Source organism: Notamacropus eugenii, chromosome 7, assembly GCF_028372415.1.
Source record: "Notamacropus eugenii isolate mMacEug1 chromosome 7, mMacEug1.pri_v2, whole genome shotgun sequence".
In the NCBI taxonomy this organism is placed as follows: domain Eukaryota; kingdom Metazoa; phylum Chordata; class Mammalia; order Diprotodontia; family Macropodidae; genus Notamacropus; species Notamacropus eugenii.
In genome coordinates this window covers 34,094,450-34,110,961 of record NC_092878.1, presented here as the reverse complement: position 1 = coordinate 34,110,961, position 16,512 = coordinate 34,094,450, and the positions used below count along the sequence as shown (strand labels likewise).

Genomic DNA, 16,512 nt, shown 5'->3' with positions numbered 1-16,512 from the left:
TAGGAGAAGGAGAAAGGCAAGCTGAGCCCCAAATTCACAGAGATTCACATTGACCATATAAGAAATAGAGAATCTAAATAACCCAATGTCAGAAAAAAGAAAATCCATAAATAACTCCCTAAGGGAAGATAAAACCCAGGATCAAATAGATTTGCAAGCAAATTCAATTAAATACTCAAAGGAAGGAAGAAACTAGCGTTTATTAAACCCCTCCTGTGTTGCCAGGAACTATGCTAAGCAGTTTTATAAATACTACCTCATTTGAGCCTCACTAAAATCTTGGGTGCTAATATATTTTTTTTCAGTTAAGGAAATTGAAGCAAGAAGAGGTTAGATGACTTACCCAGGGTCACATAGCTAGTCGGTGACTGAGGCCAAATTTGAGCTGAGGTCTTCGTGGCTCCAGGCCTAGTGCTCTGTGCACTGTGCCGTCCCATTGATCTGCCTCAGAGAATTTCAATATACAATACAAATTACTTTCAAAATTAAGAAAAGAAGGGATTAGTTTGGCAGAATCCCTTCTTTTCTTAATTAATATGTAATAAATATGGTACTGACACCTATGTTAAGGAGAGATAGAGCAGAGAAAGAAAAATGTCTGCAATTGATATTGTAAATATATTGAATAAAATATTAGCAAGAATGCCATAGCAGCATAATTAAAGGATTATACATTGTGAATAGTTTGAATATTTGCCTGGAGTGCAGGTTGGTTCAATATTAGGTAAAATATAAGCATGACAGACCGTATAAAGAACAAAAACAATTTAAAAGTTATTTGATTATGTCAATAGATCCAGAAAAGGCTCTTTACAAAACACAATGCCTCAAGTTAAAAATCATCAAATATCGGGGGCGGAGCCAAGATGGCGGAGTAGAAAGATGCACATACACATAGCTCCGAACCCACAACCCATAGAACATCTGTAAAAAGGAACTCACGCGAATTCTGCAGCACCAGAGGCCACAGAGCAGTGGAGCGAAGGAGATTTCTGTTCCAGAGGGACCTGCAAACTTCTCGCAAAAGGTCCTTCGCACCGCGGACTGGGCGCCGGGACTGGGAGCCAAGACTGGGAGCCGAGTACAGCCCTGCCGTGTCCGCAGCACCGAGAGGAGCAGATCCGAGCAGGCTTCAGGGACGGGATCTCCAGCGGCCGTGCGGGTCCCTCCACCCACAGGTGACCGGGGTCGGTGAGAGGGTCTCTTTGGCGGGTCAAGAGGGGAGTGGGGTGCCCCCATAACTCAGGCCCCCTTGGGAGGCAGCAGCTGAGGCAGCGGCAGACCAGGGCTACCCAAACAGGCAGGAGCCTGGATCCATTGTTGAAGGTCTCTGTATAAACCCCCTGAGGGAACTGAGCTCGTGAGGTGGCCCTGCCCCCACCTGAGCACCTGAACTTAATCTCACACTGAATAGCAGCCCCGCCCCCGCGGAAGCCCTGAGGCTGGGAAGCAGCATTTGAATCTCAGACCCCAAGCACTGGCTGGGACGATCTGGAGGCGAAGTGGGTGTGAAGAGAATATTCAGAAGTCAAGTCACTGGCTGGGAAAATGCCCAGAAAAGGGAAAAGAAATAAGACTATAGAAGGTTACTTTCTTGGTGAACAGGCATTTCGTCCCTTCCTTTCTGATGAGGAGGAACAATGCCTACCATCAGGCAAAGACACAGAAGTCAAGGCTTCTGTATCCCAGCCCACTCAATGGGCTCAGGCCATGGAAGAGCTCAAAAAGAATTTTGAAAATCAAGTTAGAGAGGTGGAGGAAAAGCTGGGAAGAGAAATGAGAGACATGAACTCAAAGCATGAACAGCAGGTCAGCACCCTGCTAAAGGACTCCCAAAAAAATGCTGAAGAAAATAACACCTTGAAAAATAGGCTAACTCAATTGGCAAAAGAGGTTCAAAAAGCCAATGAGGAGAACAATGCTTTAAAAAGCAGAATTAGCCAAATGGAAAAGGAGATTCAAAAGCTCACTGAAGAAAATAGTTCTTTCAAAATTAGAATGGCACAGATGGAGGCTAATGATTTTATGAGAAAGCAAGAAATCACAAAACAAAACCAAAGGAATGGAAAAATGGAAGATAATGTGAAATATCTCATTGGAAAAACAACTGACATGGAAAATAGATCCAGGAGAGACAATTTAAAAATTATGGGCCTGCCTGAAAGCCATGATCAAAAAAAGAGCCTAGACATCATCTTTCATGAAATTATCAAGGAAAACTGCCCTGAGATTCTAGAACCAGAGGGCAAAATAAATATTCAGGGAATCCATAGAACACCGCCTGAAAGAGATCCAAAAAGAGAAACTCCTAGGAACATTATGGCCAAATTCCAGAGTTCCCTGGTCAAGGAGAAAATATTGCAAGCAGCTAGAAAGAAACAATTCAAGTATTGTGGAAATACAATCAGGATAACACAAGATCTAGCAGCTTCTACATTAAGGGATCGAAGGGCATGGAATAGGATATTCCAGAAGTCAAAGGAACTAAGACTAAAACCAAGAATCACCTACCCAGCAAAACTGAATATAACACTTCAGGGGAAAAATTGGTCTTTTAATGAAATAGAGGAGTTTCAAGCATTCTTGATGAAAAGACCAGAGCTGAAAAGAAAATTTGACTTTCAAACACAAGAATGAAGAGAAGCATGAAAAGGTGAACAGCAAAGAGAAGTCATAAGGGACTTACTAAAGTTGAACTGTTTACATTCCTACCTGGAAAGACAATATTTGTAACTCTTGAAACTATTCAGTATCTGGGTACTGGGTGGGATTACACACACACACATAGAGACAGTGTGCAGAGTGAATTGAAGAGGATGGGATCATATCTTAAAAAAATGAAATCAAGCAGTGAGAGTGAAATATATTGGGAGGAGAAAGGGAGAAATTGAATGGGGCAAATTATCTCTCATAAAAGAGGCAAGCAAAAGACTTATTAGTGGAGGGATAAAGAGGGGAGGTGAGAGAAAAACATGAAGTTTACTCTCATCACATTCCACTAAAGGAAAGAATAAAATGCACACTCATTTTGGTATGAAAACCTATCTTACAATACAGGAAAGTGGGGGATAAGGGGATAAGCAGGGTAGGGGGGATGATGGAAGGGAGGGCATGGGGAGGAGGGAGCAATTTGAGGTCAACACTCATGGGGAGGGACAGGATCAAAAGAGAATAGAAGTAATGGGGGACAGGATAGGATGGAGGGAAATATAGTTAGTCTTATACAACGCAACTATTATGGAAGTCATTTGCAAAACTACACAGATTTGGCCTATATTGAATTGCTTGCCTTCCAAAGGGAAGGGGTGGGGAGGGAGGGAGGTAAAGAAGTTGGAACTCAAAGTTTTAGGAACAACTGTTGAGTACTGTTCTTGCCACTAGGAGATAAGAAATACAGGTAAAGGGGTATAGAAAGTTGTCTGGCGCTACAGGGCAAAAGAGAAGACAGAGACAAGGGCAGAGAGGGATGATAGAAGAGAGAGCAGATTGGTCATAGGGGCAATTAGAATGCTTGGTGTTTGGGGGGGAGGGGATAAAAGGGGAGAAAATTTGGAACCCAAAATTTTGTTAAAATGAATGTGAAATAAATAAAAATAAAAAATATTTAAAAAATATAAAAAATCATCAAATATCTCAAGAAAAATATGATAAATATAATTATTATGGTTACTTGGTATGATACACAGTATCTATCTAAAAATTAGCATTATGGAAAAATGCTGGAGACCTAACAAGATTAGGGGGAAAGCAAATATATCTAATATCACTATTATTTGACCAAGTTCTAGATATGCCACAGATAGAAACAAGAAAACAAAAATAAATCGAGACAACAAGTATTAGGCACAAGAAACAAAATGAGCGATTTTTACAGGTGACTTGGTGGTTCACTGAGAGAACTCTACATTCAGTTGAAAAATTGGTTGAGACAACAAAGTTGTTTCTCTGCTGCAAAATAATAGCTTATAAAATCCACAGAAATCTTTCTTTATGTTACCAATAAAACTCAGTAGAGAGACAAAGAAATTCCATTCAGAATGACTACAGAAGATAGAAGTAATCTTCATCTAGTCCACCTTTTATAAAATATGGGTGCAAGTGATACATACATTTTCATCCATGGCCTATGTGTGAAATTTTTTATTTGTACGTATTTGTTTCAAAGGAAGGTTTTTGGGGTGGTAAGAGAGTTATTGGGGTGATTGAGGAGATGTAACATCAGTAACCTACCCCCAGCTCCAAAAAAGAAAAGACTATTGAAGAAACATTTTAAAAATACACAAAAACTAGTAAAAGGAAGTTCAGCAGGGGAACACAGGCAAATCAGGGTTCTGTGGCAAGTTCAGAGTTAACCTTAATATATACTTTAAAAAATTCTTAGTTAAATATACAGAACTGAGATTGCTTAGATTTAAGTATTCCCTTTGCCCCTTGTAATGTAGTTTTATACCTCTATTCTTGACTTTGGTTGACTGATCATTAGGGAGTAGATCTTCACATATGAGAAAGATTCAGGCTTGCTACAGATATTTAAAAGGCTAAATCACCCTCTTTGTGGACATGTTATCCTCAGCAGAATTGCGAATGAACAACATCTTTCCTATATCAAGTGCAAGGTAGTTGGGATGAAGGAAAATTGTATCTGTGGTACCCTTTACACAGCAATAGGTTGCCAAAGATAGCAGCTGTGCCCATATTAAAAGGGGAATTCTCTGCCTACTTATCTCTACCTCCTGGCTTCCCTGTCTTCTCCATCATCTTTCAAGTTCCAGCTAAAATCCCTCGTTCTACAGGAAGCTTTTTCTGATCCATCTTAATCATAGTAACTTCCCTCTCTTTATTATTTCCTATTCATCCTGTGATATGTTGTTTGTACATAGTTATTTGCGTATTATCTCCCCCAGTAATTGTAAACTTCTTTGGGGCAGAGACTGTCTTTTACCTTTCTATTCCCTAGTGTTTAGTACAGTGCCTGTACTGGGTGCTTAGTAAATGTTTATTTACGGAGTAACAGCTTGTCCTCTACAATCTGGTAGCCTGGATCTGCATGGGCTCCATTAATATGGCTGCTTCTTCTTTTTTTTTTTTTTTTGGTATGGCTTCTTTAATACATACTTTCTTTTTTAGATCAAGCTATACATATTAGAGTGTCATATGCAGTTGTCTCTTTCCGTAAGAAAATATTCATAGTTGTAAATATAAAGCTCATGTGATAAGAACACATTTATATTCAGTTGAGATAACAAGTATATGAAATATTTTACAAACATTAAAGTGCCCCATATATTTCAGTTCTCATTCTCAGATTTGTTGTTTATTGGTTTAAGAAGATAAATATATTCAATAATCTTAGGAAGGCTATCAACAATATTTAAAATAAAAGTTTTATTAAATTTCTATGAGGAGATACCAGAGAATTCTCACATTTTCCATTGTTGGGGAGCATCTTCCAGTGATTTCCAGTAAAATGATCTCTGTGGCCTAGCACCCCATTCCCCAGTGCCAGTTCACCTATGATCATCAGCCACATTCCCCTCTTCCTGACAGGGAAATCAGGAGCTACTCTGTACCAAATCTAAGATTTATATCATTACAGAATATAAGAACAAGCAGAATGGCAGCAGTCCCATACTGTGGTTCACTTGTAGCAACCCAGGGCCACAACCAAAGGTACCTGAGCTCCACTTCCAAGGACAGCTCCTATGGAAGTACCAAGTACTCTGGAGAAGTAATTGCCCACCTTCCTGGTCTTCCAGAATCAGATCCAGGTCATTAATGGGCATGCTTCTTTAGGAAACTGAAGGGGGTAACTGGTGTTTATTGAGGAGCATGGTGACCTGGTAGAAGCTGTGCATAAGGATGGACCTAGAGAGGATGGATTAGAGTGGAAAGAGATATGTGGCAGGAATATTAGTTAGGTAGCCATTGCAATAAGGTGGTGGCTGTGTGGTTACTGCAAAGGGGACAGATGTTAGACATTTTGTGGAAGTTTTTTTGATAAAATTTTGTAACTAATTAGTTATGTGGGGTGCAACAGAGTGAGAAGTTGAAGGAAATGCCATGATTGTGAGGCTGGAAGACTGGAAAAGATGGTGGTGACCTGCACAGAAAGAGTCGAGTTCAGAAGGTGTGGGAAAAAGAGATTAAATTCTGTTTTGGACATGTTGAGTTGGAGGAATCTCTGTGATAAACAGTCTGAACAGTCCACTAGGCAATTTGTGATACACATGTTTAGGGGAGAGACTTGAACTGGAAACATAGATCTGTTCATCTATATAGAGATGATAATTAGACCCCTGAAAGCTGATGTCAGCAAGAGGAAGAATATAGAGAAAGGAAAGAAAAGAACTCAGGACAGAGCCTTGAGGAGCACTCCAGTTAGGGTGCATGATATGCATGTTGAGCCAGCAAAAGAGAGAGAAGGAATGGCTAGGTAGGGAATAGGAAAACCAGGTGGAATCAGTGTTGTGAAAACCCAAAGAAGAGAGTGTCCAGAAGGAGAGGATAGTCAAAAATGTCAAATGCAGCTAGGTCTAGAAGGATTAGGACTTAGACATGGTCATCTAAATTGGTAATTAAGAAATTATTGGTATATTTGAAGAGAGCAGGCTCAATTGAGTGTTGAATTTGGAAGCCAGATTCAAGAAGTTGAGAAATGAATGAGTAGAGATAAAATAGAGGCAATAAGTGTAGAAGATATGCTCTTACAGTAATAATAAGCAGTAGCTTGCATTTACATAGCTTTAAGGTATGCAAAGTGAGTTACAAATTTGATCTCATTTTATCCTCACCACAACCCTGAGAGGTTGGTGCTATTATTATCCCCATTTCACAGAGGAGGAAGCTGAGATACAGAGAGGTTTAAGTGACTTGCTCAGGGTCAAACCACTAGTAAATGTCCAAGGCCAGATCTGAACTCAGGTCTTCCTGAGTCCATCACTCTTATCCACTGCACATAACTTTATGTGGGTGTGTGAGTGTGTGTGCGTGTGTGTGTAAAATCAGTTAATCAGCAAGGAAGTGCCTACTATGAAACGATTCCCACTCACAAGAAATTTAAATTCTAATCAAGGAGAGAGTAAGTACATATAAAATAAACATAGATGAACATATACAGCATAATTTTGAAGTTTACAAATCTGTATAAGGGGATATTAGATAGGAATGTAGTACTTGATGTACTTAAATGCAAGGTGATTTAGAGGTGAAGGCACAGGAGCTGGGGACATTTAGAAACCTTCATGAAGAACATGGTGTTTGAGTTTCATATTAAAGGAAGGGAAGTATTCTGTGAGGCAGAAGAAAGGAGAGACTATATCTGGGAATGTGGGATAAACAGTGCAAAGGCACAGGGTTGGAAGATGGGAGTTTTGTATTAGAGGAACAGAGAAGCCAATTTGGTAGCTGGACTACAGAGTGTCATGGACGAGTGATGTCCATTGAAGCTAAAAGATAGACTGAGCCAGATTGTGAAGAACTTTCAAAGTCAAACATGGGTGATTCTAATTTATCCTCGAGGAAGTCAGAAACCTGTGAAACTGGAGTTTATTGATTAGGAAAGTGATATGAGCAAATCTGTGTTCAAGGAAAGAAAAAGAAAAACTTGAGGTAAGAAGTAGATGAGTGGTAGAGACATGGCTCTAACACTCTTTGGTATCCTCTTAGTTCGGGTTCAATGTTGGGGCAAGATGAGGTATTCTTTAGTCACTGAACATTTTAACAAAGGAGGTTTATTTTTCTCAAATACATCAAAGTAGACCACAAAGATACAGTGGCCCTCAGCTTCTCTGGACATGGTCCCTATATTCTCCATCTAGAAACACATCTGGTTAGGAGATCATTTTGGTATAGCAACTCAGGTTTTAGGCACCTACCAAATTTGAGAGGCTTTATGCCCCTATATGGCCAGAAAGCTGCCTCTGGACAGCTGAGGCTAATCAGACCCAGGAGGCAGCTTTGTCTTTTTTTTTTTTTTAATTTAGGTGGAGCCTACCCATTTCAGGGTGGGAGGGAAGAGAAATGTGTTCCATATAACAATATGCTATTGGTTTGAGAGGACAGGAAGGATAATTTTGTGTATTGGGTGGAGGATTAATTATTGAAGAGAAATGAGCATGTTTGTGAGAAGCAGAGGAAGAGTCAGTAGGTAGAAAGAGATTGATGAAGTTTGGGGAATGGCTGTAGGCTGTCTGTTGGCAGCAAAAGGAAGGGATGGGATCATTGACAAGCAGAGAGGTGAGTCTTGGTGAGAAGGGCTGCCTCTTTATCTGAGATTAAATAAAGGAGGAGAGAAGAAGGGTGATGTCAAAAGGTTTGGAGGTACAAAGTAGGGAGTGAGAGGGAGCTCATAGCACAGGGGTGAACTTTTCTCGTTAAACTTTATTAGGAGAGAATAATGATGATGGAGGGGGTTTATAATGATGTAGGAAAAAAGTTTGCTACTGGTGCTTTTTTGCATCAGAATTATAATATAGGCCAGAAGGTTAAATCATGTAAGTTCCTTGAACATAGTAAGAGCTGAGTAAATATTTGTTTAATTTGAATTGAGTTTGATTTACTTGAATTCCTGTCATGATTGGGCCCTTTGCATTTACTTTGCCATAAGAAATTCGACAGACAACCCAATGATCCATCCATAAGCCCAATGTCCTGTCTCTGATGGTGATGCTAACAGGCAGAGTGGTAGTTGTTAACCTCAGAGGGTAGTGACCTGAACATTACTAATTTTCTTTGACCTTCACGGGGAAACACTTTTAATCTCTAGAAATGTCTGCAACAGATGTGGTTTTAGTGACTGAATTAATAGGTAGAATAAATAAACACCAACATGCAGGTATTACCTTTGAGGGGATTGGTTGAATTAGGGCACTGCTTGTTCTGTTATTCCTTTTCCAGATGGGTCCCTTCCAATACGAAGCTGCCTGGTTCACCTAGTGGGAAATCAAAACCTACCCAACCAGTGTAACAACTGTGGGAAAGAATAGCTGTATTGATGTGTCCCAGGCAAGTGCAATCCTCCCTTCTGCTCTTCTCCTCACAGCTGAAGTCTACATTGGAATTGGCAAGCCTGCAGAAGCAACAGCATGTACCCAGGAAGCAGCTAACCTCTTTCCAATGTCTCACAATGTCCTTTACATGCGAGGCCAAGTCTCTGAACTCCGAGGAAACATTGATGAAGCCAGGCGTTGGTATGAAGAAGCCTTATCCATCAGTCCCACTCATGTGAAGAGCATGCAGAGATTGGTGAGTCACAAATACGGACCAGTCACTCCATTGTTGAGTTGGTGTTCATCTTCAAAGCAATTAGGAGTTCATAGCCTTTGAATTTTCTTCCATTTTCAAAGAGCAGATTCCAGTTAATTAAGATACTATGAGAATTGCCAACCCGAAAGTAAGCGATGTCAGTTTGATGGCAGCTTGGGGAGACTGTGTCAGAAGCCACAGTGTTATCAAATGCATATCAGTTTGAACTGTGCTGCTGCTTTCCCTTGAGGAATTTGTAACACTCCTGTTGCCATGTAGTAGTTATTCTGGAGAATTTCTGGGGCAGTTAGGGCCAAGTACACCAAGGCGGCCATCTTGTCTCCTACCATTCAGTTTCTTGAGTCTTTGATAATTGAGTCATATTACCTTAGAAAAGAGATGAGCAGTTCCATTCACAGTGCAGTGGAGGTGGGATTGTGGGTTATCATGATCTAGTGTGGACTTTTTGCTACCTAAAAATGACCAGGGTTAAAGGTACTTAGGCAGGCTGGCAAGAAGCCAGCTTCCACATTGTTCATGAGTTTGTTGCCAGTGACATGCTTATTATTTTACTTAGACTCTTCTCTTCCAGGAATTTGAACCAAGCTTCCCTGGTTCCATTTTCTTCCTCTCTGAAACCTCAGTAGTTCTTTGGGAACCTGGTTCTGTGGGAAATTATCCATCACTCTGTCATGTCCATAACGTATGTCATAATTTTGGATGGTTTAGGTAATGAATACTACCTGGCAGGGGATAGATTGAATTACCTCTGTAGGTTCCTTGGAAAAGGCACTTGACCTCTCTCAGCTTTAGTTTTTTCATCTATAGAAGGGAGATTAATAGAATGCTACCTGCCTCAAAGAGTTTTTGAGAGAAAAGTACTTTGAAAACTCTGAAGCTTTGTATAAATGTAAGTAATGGTCTTTTCTAGTAGCCAGTTGAATGACTCCTATATGCTAAACACTTTTGTTATGAAATTCTGAAATTTGCCCCTAGTCAGCCGTTTAATAAGAATTACTAATATATGCCCAAAAATCAGAGTAATTTTTTTGGGAAGAAAAGGTATATGTGTGTGTATGTGTATATGTACACATATAAATTATACACATTTACACACACACATAGACATAGACATATTCCATTTGGTTAAAATATGTTATTCTTTCACTTAACGTACATTCCAGGTCCAGAGATCCAAATCTATATTTCTCTTCCAACATCTCTGACTTTTTCCAATATAAGGAAAAGAAGTTCCATAATATCATCAGCTTGCTGGAACTTAGCACTTAATGTTTCCTGCTAGTTTCTGCTAGCTGCTTCTGTGCTCTGACAGTCAGTCAGAAGGCTCTGGCATGGCAGAAAGAACGCTGGTTTGATAATCAGGAGACAGGTTTTCAGTCCTCGCTGTGACCAATATTGCAGCATCCTAAATTCAGAATTAAAAGGATCTGAGAGATTTTCTAGTCTAGCCCCCCTAATTTTACAGATGAAGAAACTAAGTCCCAAAGAGTTAAAGGACTTGCCCAAAGTCACATAGGTAATAAATGGCAGAACTGGATTCCCCTGAGTTCAAATTCTGCTCATCTTTCACTATGCGTAGCACATTGTGGATTGTGGATAATTGCCTTCATTTGTTTGGTCCCTGGTTTTCTTGTCTGTCAAAGGAGAAGATTGAACTTGATGACCTTTAAGATCCTTGCCCTCTCTAAAACCTTATGATTCTATACATAATAAATAATGAAATACCTTTACTGGAGGAACTTACAAAACTGTGGCTTTTGTTATTTTGTTAATTCTGACTGTACTTTCAGTATTATCTTCCGTTTTTAAAATGGGAAAACTTAGGCAAAACAAGAATTTTTTTAAAATCAAAATTTGTATGATAGCATCTTTCTCATCTTCTAAACCTCCCTTTACATAACTCTGCTGCTTCATAAGGGATTTCATATAATACTATTACCTGTGGTTTGTTTGATTAAAAATGTTAGGTGACTATTAATTTTTGTCTCACTATCATGAGGGGAATTTTTGTAAAGTCCTTTAAGATATTGCTGCTATCACTAGAGCATTCAGAACAACTATAATCAGCTTCTTGTACCCAACCTTTTTATTCAAAAGGATAAGTGAGTTTCTGCCTAGGTACTTATGAATTATTCAGAGAAGTATTTCTCATACATCCCTAAGGGGAACATATGAGACAAAAGATCAAATAGGAGAATCACACAGGGAAAGTTTTATGTTTCACCTTTGCAGCTTTTCAAGACATATGAGCTCCCAGACAAATGCCAAAAGCTTCATTTTCTGGCAGAAGCAGGAGGTGGACCTAAAACAGGAAAGCCATGTGTAACAGGCTATACAGATCATCGTTTGGGGATTTTCCTTCTGGCTCTGTTGGAAATTAGTGGCTTAAATTTTGAGGTACTCTCCAGATCATGTAAGGTACTAAGTTCTTCTCAGATTTTGCCTAGTAGAAGAAAGAACTGGCTTTTTTAAAGACATTCCCCCACCATGTTCCCCTGTGCCATCTTGAGATGTCCAAGAGCTAACTGAATTGTAGTTAAATTTAGTCCCATGACACTGTGAACTCTTTGAATATTTATTGCATTTGAGAAAGGTTTTGCAACATACAGTTCCTTAGTTTCAGAGGCCTCTGCCTAGTACTCTAATATAAAACTTGAAGGGTTGCATGGAAATTATTTTCTTGGTTGATTTGTAAATAAGGAAAGATAGGTTACATCCTCCCCTGATTTAGACCCAGGAGAGTATTTGCAATACAGTCCCCAGAGTTCTGAGAGGAGGAAGGCCTCTCCCCACCACCTAGCCAACAATAAACCTAGTAGCAAGGAGTGTTTAATTCATCCCACTTATACCAGAAGTCTTTGTGGTTAAGAAATACTTGAAGCATAAATGGCCTCAAGGGGAAATTGAGCTCATCAGAGCATATACACCTTATCCCCTATCCTTGCCCTTCTCTGATAGCTTGGAAAATGCCTTTAGGGTATGGAATACCCTAAACATAATTAAACATAAGTCATTGTAATCACTTAGTGATTCCAAGAAATTCCTAGTAGTATCTCACAAAAACCTGGGGTCCAGCAGAACAAAATTAAAAATAAGGATTTAGCACATAAAGGGAAGCTAGGAAGCTGGTGAGAGAGAGGAAGATGATGAGGAAGACACCCCTCAGAAGGCAAGGTTGCAGGTGAGGTGGTAGAGCAGTCTGGAGAATGACTTGATCTGGGAAAGAAATAAGCATGACTGAGCCCAGTCATGAAATGGTCATCTAGTCAGGGACTCACAAAGAGCTCTCTTCACATGTGTAACTGTAAAAGGTTCATTTGCTATCTTAGATAAGAGAAGTAAGTACATGAACATATGAAATGAGCTTAGTTCTGTTACAGAGTACACTATATGTGAAATATGAACATTTATATGAATGTAAATATTTTAACACGTCATGAAGACTGATTTTAATAAAGACAAGTCTTACAAGTGCTCTTGACTTGACATAAGGAATGTAAACAGAGTCCTGAATCATTAAGTGGTTAGTTATTCTCTTCAGCGATCCTATTCACTGATATTTGGTCTTTTGCCATGGTATACATGTTTGATTGCAGTGAGGAAGAAACAGAAAGGGAGAGCTATCAGTATGATAAAACAGTATTTGTAGTGTTTAGAAGGGACAGAGCTGAGTGATAAAAAAAAGAGGGTAGGAAATTGGTGCCTGATAATGTACAGCAACCAGATTTTTTCCCCCGGGACATCTGTAGACATGTCTTAGTTTATTTTGCATAAATATGCAAATATACGAAATTTGTATGTTATGTCTTAAAACCTCTATCTCTAAGTACATGATAGTAATTAGTAAAATACAGAGCAACTGTATCAAGCAAACTCATTCTGATTTACCAGGGTAGGGGTAGAAATGTATCTAACAGTGGTCTGAGAAGAGGGCCGCTTCGTCAGATTGTTTTTCCCAAACCTGGCCCATTTGTTGAGTATAGAGCAGAATGTGTCTGCAAAATTGGAAACATCTGGTAGCCCTATGATAGTCAGTACTGGCTTGTAAAGAAAATTTGTGAGGTCATATGGTAAAGGAGGAACAAGAGATTTCAGAAGAGAGTTAAATATGGAGAAGAGCCAGGAAGGTTGTGTGTGGGAGCTGATAAGAGAAGAATAAGAGCAAGAGGAAAAGTAGAAATAAGGGAAGAGTGTGTAAATTCATTCTGGAAGTCAGGAGGATACCCAGCATTCTTCACATGTCCATGGCAGATCAAGAATAGGAATGAAAAGGGAACAACTGTTTGGAGGACCAACCTGTTTTTGGTGGGGTGGACAATGTCTGGGGAACTTTGGGAATTCAGCACCATGACTTTAGAATACTAGGAGGGTTGTGGGGGTCGGGGGCAGAGAGTTGAAAAGCCTGAGGATTCAGGGAGCTGAATGAAAGTCCTTGATAGAATGAGGAGAACTGGGGTATGTAGTAAGTGAGGAGATAACAGACAGATGAAAAAACTAAAAGACAGACCCAATAGAACATAAGAAAAATAAGAATTAGACAAATATCCATGTTATTTCTGTTATTTTTGACAGATAAAATTGAGAGAGTAAAGTTATGGAGCTGTCATACATTTACTGGAAAATCAAAGTTCCCAGGGCAGCCTGTAGACTAAACTGAAGCAGGAAGACCAACATTCAAAGGAAGACAAGAGTCAGCAACCCTTTGAAGTAGTAAATTCTAGTGGAAATGGAAGGAGAAGAAAAATTAAGAGATAAAAAGAAATAATTAGAAATGAAAATAGTTTAACCCTGAATGATTTCTGAAAGTGAATGTGGTTCATGAGAGCAGCTTGCATTATTTCTGTATGTAGGAATGCTTTGGGGCTCTTTTAATACTGAGATGAGGAGATGTAGCTGTATACCTTCAGGCTAAAGGATCCATGATTTGGTTCTGTTAGTATTTTCTGTTTTCCCTAATCTTGTTTTCTGTCTTTGCTTCATAGTAAAATATCATTGTAATGTATCTCTAATAATACCAATGGATGATAATGTGATTAATGTTATTAACATTCTAAGAAGATTAAGCATGCTGATGGCAAATTTCTAGAGAAGAGACTCACTGAACTAGCTGAATAAAGCAATTGATTATGAAATATAGAACGGCATCCTTGTGGCATATTGGTAATGAATTTGAAAGGGGAATGTTAAAATACATTGTACGGTAGGGTGTGTCTTACAGATTTTTTTTTTCTCATTTAATTCATTTAATAGTTTTCAAGACTGATCTAGAAAGAATTGTGAAAGCATAACCAAATAGATGCTCCCCTAGAAAAAAATGAAGGGCCCATGGCAATTTTCAAAATTCAGTTTCAAAGAGAGTTCTAAAGTTGAAGCTTTCTTTCAACTGACTTCTAGTTATAAGACCTTGTTTAATTTGTGAAAGTTCTTCCCCTCGTTACTTATGGATAACCTAAATGTAGTAGGAGAGTTAAAACTGAATAAGAGGCGGATTCTTTTTTTATTTTTTTTATTTTTTTATTTTTTTATTTTTTAATGTTTAACAATCACTGCCATACAATTGAGATTTTATCCCCCCCCACCTACCCCCCACTACCCCCCTCCCTCCCCACGACTGCATACAGTTCTGTATAGATTCTACATATACTTTCCTATTGAGTATATTTTCACTATAGTCATGCTATGTAGTCAGACTAAAATAAATGAAAGAAATCGTATAACAAATCAGAACATGATACACAAACACATACACATACACAAACATGATCTGCTACATTTTGTGAGTGACTTCCATATTTCTTTCTCTGAGTGTGGAAGGCATTTTGCCTTGAGAACCACCTTTGGGATTTTTTTTTTTTTTATAAGAAGTTTTTGCGTTATTACAAAAATCCAAGTCTACCAGAAAAAACTCTCACACACTGTGGTTGTTGCTGTGCACAAAGTTCTCCTGGTTCTGCTCCTTTCACTCAGCATCAGGTCATATAAGTCCTTCCAGGCCTCTCTGAAGTCTTCTTGTTCATCATTTCTTATGGCACAATAGTACTCCATTACATTCATATACCATAATTTATTCAGCCATTCCCCAATTGATGGACATCCCCTTGACTTCCAGTTTTTGGCAACTACATAGAGTGCTGCTATAAATATTTTTGTACATGTGGGACCCTTTCCCATTTTTATGATCTCTTGGGGATATAGTCCTAGTAGCGATATTGCTGGGTCAAAGGGTATGCACATTTTTGTAGCCCTTTGGGCATAGTTCCAAATTGCTCCCCAGAATGGTTGGATACGCTCGCAGCTCCACCAACAATGAATTAGTGTTCCAACTCTCCCACATCCTCTCCAGCATTTATCATTTTCTTGTTCTGTCATGTTTGCCAATCTTATAGGTGTGATGTGGTACCTCAGAGTTGTTTTGATTTGCATCTCTCTAATCAATAGTGATTTAGAGCATTTTTTCATATGATTATAGATATCTTTAATTTCTTCCTCTGAAAATTGCCTGTTCATATCCTTTGACCATTTATCAATTGGGGAATGACTTGTATGATTATACATTTGGGTCAGTTCTCTATATATTCTAGAAATGAGGCCTTTATCCCCGAGCTTAGCTGTAAAAATTCTTTCCCAATTTACTACATCCCTCTGGATTTTGGTTGCATTGGGTTTGGTTGTGCAAAAACTTCTCAGTTTAATGTAATCAAAGTTATCCATTTTGCATTTCATAATGCATTCTATCTCTCCTTTAGTAAAGAATTCTTCCCTTCTCCATAGATCTGATAAATACACTATTCCTTGCTTCTCCAGTTTATTCATGGTATCAATCTTTATACCTAAATCATGTACCCATTTGGACTTTATTCTTGTGTACGGTGTCAGGTATGGGTCTATGCCTAATTTCCGCCACACTGTTATCCAGTTTTCCCAGCAATTTTTGTCAAACAATGAGTTCTTATCCCAGAAGCTGGGGTCCTTGGGTTTATCAAACAGAAGGTTGCTATATTCCTTGCCTACTGCATCTTGAGTGCCAAGTCTATTCCACTTGTCTACCTCTCTGTTTCTTAGCCAATACCAAGTGGTTTTGATAATTGCTGCTTTATAGTACAGTTTGAGGTCTGGTAGCGCTAGGCCACCTTCCCAAGCATTTCTTTTCATTAGTCCCTTTGATATTCTGGACCTTTTGTTTTTCCAAATGAATTTTGATATTATTTTATCCAGCTCTAGAAAGTAATTGTCTGATAGTTTAATTGG

The 16,512-nt window shown here is 39.0% G+C and overlaps 1 protein-coding gene across 10 annotated transcripts in view; it reads left to right on the top strand.

Annotated features, from left to right (window-relative positions):
• TTC7B (tetratricopeptide repeat domain 7B) overlaps nucleotides 1-16,512 on the top strand; it is a 337,747-nt gene that overhangs the window by 259,267 nt on the left and 61,968 nt on the right. For 8 of the 10 annotated variants that reach the window (XM_072624950.1, XM_072624949.1, XM_072624948.1 and 5 more), the window contains one exon: nucleotides 9,041-9,243. The exons of 1 other annotated variant lie outside the window; for it this stretch is intronic. In XM_072624950.1, coding sequence (XP_072481051.1) covers nucleotides 9,041-9,243 — 203 coding nt within the window. One more of the 10 variants, XM_072624953.1, reaches the window with a different exon arrangement.